Genomic DNA, 6,164 nt, shown 5'->3' on the forward strand with positions numbered 1-6,164 from the left:
CTCTGCCCTGTGCCTCCAGCCTGAGCCCCCAACCCCACCCAACTTCCTACAGAGGAGGACCATGGTGGGGGGACCTTCTTGGGTGGGAATGGGACCACTGGGTGAGGGCGAATTTCAGGCATGCCTGGCCCTCTCCCACTGGTCTGTGTGAGCTCCAGTCAGCAGCCAGGGAGGCTTGACCTGTCAATCATGTCCCTGTCAATCATGGGAGTCCCAGAGCTGAAAATGCGGCCAGGGAGGGGGTATTTTCCTAGGACTTGGGACCCTGGCCAGCTTGTCCCTAAAGCAAGTGATCTCTCCTATGGAGATGGGATCATTTCTCTAGCTCCCAGCCCCGCCTCCCAGATCATGGCCCCAGAGGATCTGTGTCTGGGTCACTGCAGCTGCCCAGTGCTGAGAATGGAGCCTTAGACAGCAGTAGGTGCACAATAAACATGAGCTGCCATCAGTAGTCTCGACAGGAAGGAGGTAGAGGACTCACTGCTGGCCTCAGCCAGTGTCTCCAGTGACCAGGGCGGTGGGAAGAGGGGCAGAGTAGCCTGGATGCCAGGCAGAGACTGAGCGTTACTGAGTTGGCAGGCCCTGTCTTGCCACCTCCATGAACTTCTGGTCAACCTGCCATGGAGCAGATGGGGAGGGGGACATGGATGGGAGCCAGGGGCATAAGCAGATGGGGGAGGAATGACAAAATGGGTAAGGGGGAGTGTGAAGGCTTGGGGTGAGCCATGCTCTGCTCTCAGAGGTTGGGGACCTTCTCCTTCCGCCTTTGCTCACTCAGTTCTAAACCCCACCCCCACTTGACCATGTTCCCACCTCAGGGCCTTTGCACTTGCTGTTCCCACTTCCTGAGCATCTTTTCCCCAGTCTTCCTCCTCATTCAGCCCAGAATGTGTGGGTTCAAGCCTAAACCATAACTCTACTGCTCTCATACCCTGGCAAACGGCCCACCTCCCTGCTCTGCTCAGTTTCCCCATCTGTAAGGTTTAGGAGATAATAATAAAGATGGTGACACCAATCACTGAGTTACATAAGAATCTATCTAACTGGCTTAGAACGGCACTTGTCACATAGTAAGGGCTAAACGAATAGTAATTCAAGACAAGAAACATTTACTGAGCACCTTTTGTGTTCCAGGGCCTGGCCTATAAGCAATGGGGATATGTCACAAACAAGACAGAAGTCTTCCTCCTCAGAGAGGGGACATTCTAGTAAGGGAGCAAGTAAATTGCAGAGCGAGGTAAATGGTGTGAAACCAAGGAGGAGGATGAAGGGTAGACAGGAAGGCTTCTCTGAGGAGGTGCTATTTAAGCAAACCTTAACGGAAGGGAGGGAGGAAGCCAGGCAGGTGTCTGGGGGAAAACATGCCAGGCAGAGGAAGAGCCCATGCAAAGGCCAAGGCAGGACTGTGCTTGGGACATGAGCTGCAGCTATGACGGTATCCACTCCTGAGACGGGAGAGCTGAAGCCCCGATTTGAAGAACTGAGGGGTTTTAGGTCAAATGGACAAGTGGAGGCAAATCCAGGTGGGGAAGGAGGCAGGACAGTCACCTCAAACTGAAAAGGACCAAAGGGACTGATCAGATGGTTTAAGAGACATAGTTTGAGCAGCCATTCCTAGCTTCTTCTAGAAGCCCGGCAGAGAAGAAACCAACTTTAGACCAGGAAAAATTCCATTTCAATGCAGGGAAGAACTGCTGGCCTGGCCCGTGAGAGTCCAGGCAGAAACATGACACCCAGCATGGGGTCAGATTCTGTTCTAGAGCCCCCAGGCTCCTGGTGGAAGTCTCTGCATTCCACTTCAATTCTAAGGGTGGAGTTCTAGGCCAACTGCCAGCACATATCCACCCAAGTCCCCAGGGCAGAGACAAAAGGCTGGGCCTCCCTCTGGCTCCCAGGGCCAGGGGTCAGGCGGAAGGACAGGCTGCCCTTTGACTTAATCAGACAAGTTCCTGCCTTGGGCAAACATAACGCTGGGTGGAGTGGGAGGGAGAGAAAGTCAAATAAAAAAATATGTCCTTGTTCAGAAAGAGGTGGCCAGGCTAGGGGACAGGGGCAGGGAGGTCACTGAGGTGTCTGGGCCAGAGCACCTGCCTCTGAGGCCAGGGAGGCTGGAGAACAGTCCTAACATGGGCCCGTCAGGGCATCCCTTGCAGCCCCAGCTCCTGCACAGCCACAAGGCAGCCACGGGTAATTGGATTCCTCAAGCCCTGGGCCCAACTGAGACCCGTGGGATCTCAGATGGGTGGTAACGAGATTAGCAGGCACCAGACCCCAAGAGAGGGAATGAGGGCAGGCCATTTGTCTACCCTCTGTCTGCCCCGCCCCAGCAGACTCACCCTCCTTCCTCATGCCCACCCGGAAGCACTTCTTGAGGCGGCAGTATTGGCACTGGTTCCGGTGATGCTGGTCGATCTGGCAGTCACGATTAGACCTGTGGGCATGCAGAGGTCACCACGTGGGTCACTGTGACACCCACATCCAGCTCCTCAAGCTACCCTCTGAGCCAACTCTGAAGGCTGCGCCTGGGAAACACTGGTACTCCACCACCCCAGGCTGGGTAGGTAGCCCCAAAGGGGCACCAAGGTTACGCCTGCAGGTCTACAAAGAGGAAAGGACAGCCGGCTGGCATGGCTCAGTGGTTGAGTTTTGACCTGTGAACCAGGAGGTCATGATTTGATTCCTGGTCAGGGCACATGCCCAGGTTGTGGGCTCGATCCCCAGTGTGGGTGCAGGAGGCAGCCAATCAATGATTCTCTCTCATCACTGATGTTTCTATCTCTCTCTCCCTCTCCCTTCTTCACTGAAATCAATTTAAAAAAAAAAAAAGAGGAAAGGACAATTGGGGGTGGGTGGTGACAGATGAATAGGAGTCTATGGCAAAGTAGATTAGCACACCAGGGAGGGTTTATTGGAACTGGGTTTTGAAGGATGAATAGTTCCCCAGGTGAATGTAAAGGCAATTATAAGCAGAGTGCAAGGAGAGCAAAAGGTTGGAAATGTGAAAATACGGAGGCCTAAACAGTTTCATTTTATGTAGCCACTGGCAGACCAAGGGGTGCGGTTTTGTCCCAGGGGCACTGTGAGAGCAGAGAAGGGACATGGTCAGGGAGCTGACGAACAGTAGAGGCCAGGCCAGGCCAGAGCCAGTCCTCTACGGGGTCACAGCACTGTGGGGGCCCCAGCATTATCACCCTGCACAAGGCCATCACCAATGAATGAATGAATGAACGAACTCCTGTCCCTGCTTTAAGACCCCACACCCATGTCTCTTCCTCTGGAAAGACCTTCCAACTCCTAACTGAGCCCAAGAAACTTCTTCCTGGTGGCCCTCAGGGATCCTTGTTGCCTCTCCCAGGTGTGGGACAGGTGGCCGGGCCCTGTGAGGCAGTGAGCTCCCTGTCCAGAGTCAACCCCAAGCAGGAGGATGCAGGAGCTTGTCCTCCATATGTCCCCAGCATCTCTTCCCCTTGGCGCTTGCCCCTCTATAACTCTCTCCACCCTGGTCCCAGGGCTCTCTGAGCCCAGACCTGGGGCAGATACCCCTGAGCTTCCAGCTGAGCACCAAGAAGTTCATCCAGAGAAAAATCAGAGCAAAACACTTACTGAAGTTAAAAATCTAACAACTCTGTTGAACATGCAGCCCTGACCCTCCTGCAGCAACTTCTCCACCAAGCCCATTTCCTCATTTGGAAACAGGAGGCCAGAGGCCAGCTCCACATGAAATGCACTGGGTCAGGTGGGTGGGGCTGTCTGAGGGGCTCTGGGGGAGGGGTCAGGCCCCTGGCCCCAGGCCCCAGCAGGAAGTGCCAATAGCAGCTTTAGAAGAGCTGAGGCTCTGGAGAGCCTCCGAGAGCCTGGATCCTGCAAGTGGCAGCCTCTGAGCTCAGGCCTCTGCCCCTAAACAGCCCCAGCCCCCAGGAGGAGGCCCTGCTAGGGCGGAGGGAGCTCAGGCAGAACCAGAACAAAGCCCAGCAGGCAGGCAGTGGGAGGGTCCTAGGCAGCAGGCTGGGGGCAGCCGGCTGGAAACAGCCAAGCCTAGGGTGGGTGGGCAGGCAGGCAGGGGCCCAGCTCAGGGCCCCTGACCTCAGGGGAGGCCTGGAACCTTCTGCTTCAACTTCCCCAGCTCTGGAGTCAGGACAGCTTTCCTGGTCCTCCAGATGGGGAAACAGAAAGTTCAATGATCCACCTAACAAGCACATGCTTGGCTCAACCCCGGGGCCCAACTGAGCTTCCTCCCTGGACTTCTGGCTTCCAGTTCAATTTGATTAGAGCCCTCCCTTGCTCACACCCTCCATTGCCCCCTGTGGCCCTCAGTCCAGCATTTCAGGCCCACTCAGCTCTTACTTCTCTCCCATGCCTGGGTGGTCTCATCTTACAACAATGCTCCCCCAACCTGCCACTGGGAGTCTGCCTGGACCAAACGGCTCCTGCTTTAAGGCCCATCCTGCTGCCCTCCTCCAGGCAGCCCTCCCTGACCCTCAGCCAGAGCCCCTTGTTCCCTCCTGGGACCCCAGACCTAGCTCTCCCTTTGGCCCAGCCCCGACTCCACAGGCCGGGTGCTTCTGCATCTCACTGTGCCTCCATCAGACGGGGAGAGGGCTGGATTTGGAGCTAGAGTCTCTCCTAGGGGGCTGGCATCACACTGCCCAGGATGGGCCCTGAGGAAACTTTACTGAAGGGCAGTGACTTCACCTGGTGACACAGCCCTGAGCTTCCAAAGGACCTGTCAGCCCCTAACAATGCCTCCTCTCCCCAGCCTTGGTGCTCCCACCCTCAGGGAACCTCTGGGACCTCAAAACTGCCTGAGCCCCTCCTTTGCCCTCCCCAAAGACCTGGCCAGAAAGCAGGCAGTTATTCCAGCAGCAAGAATGAGGCCAGTCTGGTGGCCCAGTTAGCACTGGAGGAGGGAGGAAGCCAGCTCTCTCTCTCTCTCTCTCTCTCTCTCTCTCTCTCACACACACACACACACACACACACACACACACACACACACACGGCCACGCCAGACAAGCCCTGACCCCAAACCTGGGGCCAAACTCCAGGTGCCAAGGGACCCACCCAGTAGCCTCTCTTGGGAGGGCCCTGACCCCAACTTGGCCGCCCTTCCTTCCCCACCCCATAGTTCACCTCACTAAGCCCCAACTGGGGCAGGGTCTCTCCTTGGGTGACCCAGAACCGACACCAGGACCTTTCTGAGCCTCAGTTTTGTGCATATGGGAAGTGGGGCTCCCCGTACTGGTTCTGCAGAGCCCAGGCATGTTCATGTGGGCTCAGAGTAGGGACTGATCAATGGAGTGGGAAAAGGTTCACCCAAGCGTGGTGGGAAGGGGACCTGGGCTGGGCGAAGCCCCTCAATGGAGACTCCAACCTAGCACAGCCCAGGCCTTCTCAGAAACATAACCCCCCCCCACCCCGCCCCAAGTGGGGCCACCTAAGTGTCAGGGATTTTCCAGGAGCCCCAGGTCTCATCCCACTCCAGGCTGCTGGGGCGGAGCAGCAGAGGTGCGGTCAAATCCAGCCGCCCTCCCCATCCTCCCCTCCTCCAGCGGCGGTTTCCGGTGACCCAAGGTCCAGGGTGAGCCCAGGGCGGGTGGCTACCGATGGGCCGGCCCAGTTCCCCCACAATAGGGTCCTCCATGCGAAGGCGGCCGCCCTGTGCCACCCGGGCCTCGCTTTCGTCAAGGCCTCCCTTGGCCAGAGCGACTTTGGAAGTGATATTTGACCCCAAGGGCGCGCCGTATCGATCCCTGCGGCCGCAGACAATGGCCCCTGGACGCTTCGAGCAGCACAGTCCAAGTTCCACGTTCGATTCCCGCGGGGGTCCCTGCACGACGATTCCCGAGGGGTGTCCTGGGGTTAAGGTCCCACCCTTGACAGCACCCCAGTCCCTCTTCCCACGGAGATGACCCCTCTCCGGAAAAAAAGGCGAGGGGCGGAGGAGGAGCAAGGAACTGGGGCGGAAGACGCCAGGGGACCACCTGATGGGAGGAACTGCATCCATACTGCGCCAACTGTATACACAATCCCAGGAACGGAACGGAGAGGGGGACAGGGGGCTGTGCCCTGATCTCAGAAGGGGAGTGGAGGCCCAGGAAGGTCAGCGCCAGGCCCAAGGTGACCGAGCAGGTCAGGGCCCAGGCCTGGCCTGGTTCGGCCCGCGCAGG

General features: G+C 57.4%; 1 protein-coding gene across 1 annotated transcript in view; it reads right to left on the reverse strand.

Annotated features, from left to right (window-relative positions):
- NR2F6 (nuclear receptor subfamily 2, group F, member 6) overlaps window positions 1-2,448 on the reverse strand; it is a gene marked incomplete at its 5' end in the record, with an annotated part of 4,916 nt that extends 2,468 nt beyond the window's left edge. Inside the window, one exon of the mRNA XM_014538445.1 lies at window positions 2,337-2,448. Coding sequence (XP_014393931.1) covers window positions 2,337-2,448 — 112 coding nt within the window. The remainder of the gene's footprint in view (window positions 1-2,336) is intronic.
- Between the last annotated feature and the right edge of the window lie 3,716 nt (window positions 2,449-6,164).

Source organism: Myotis brandtii, unplaced genomic scaffold, assembly GCF_000412655.1.
Source record: "Myotis brandtii unplaced genomic scaffold, ASM41265v1 scaffold1040, whole genome shotgun sequence".
NCBI classification, from domain to species: domain Eukaryota; kingdom Metazoa; phylum Chordata; class Mammalia; order Chiroptera; family Vespertilionidae; genus Myotis; species Myotis brandtii.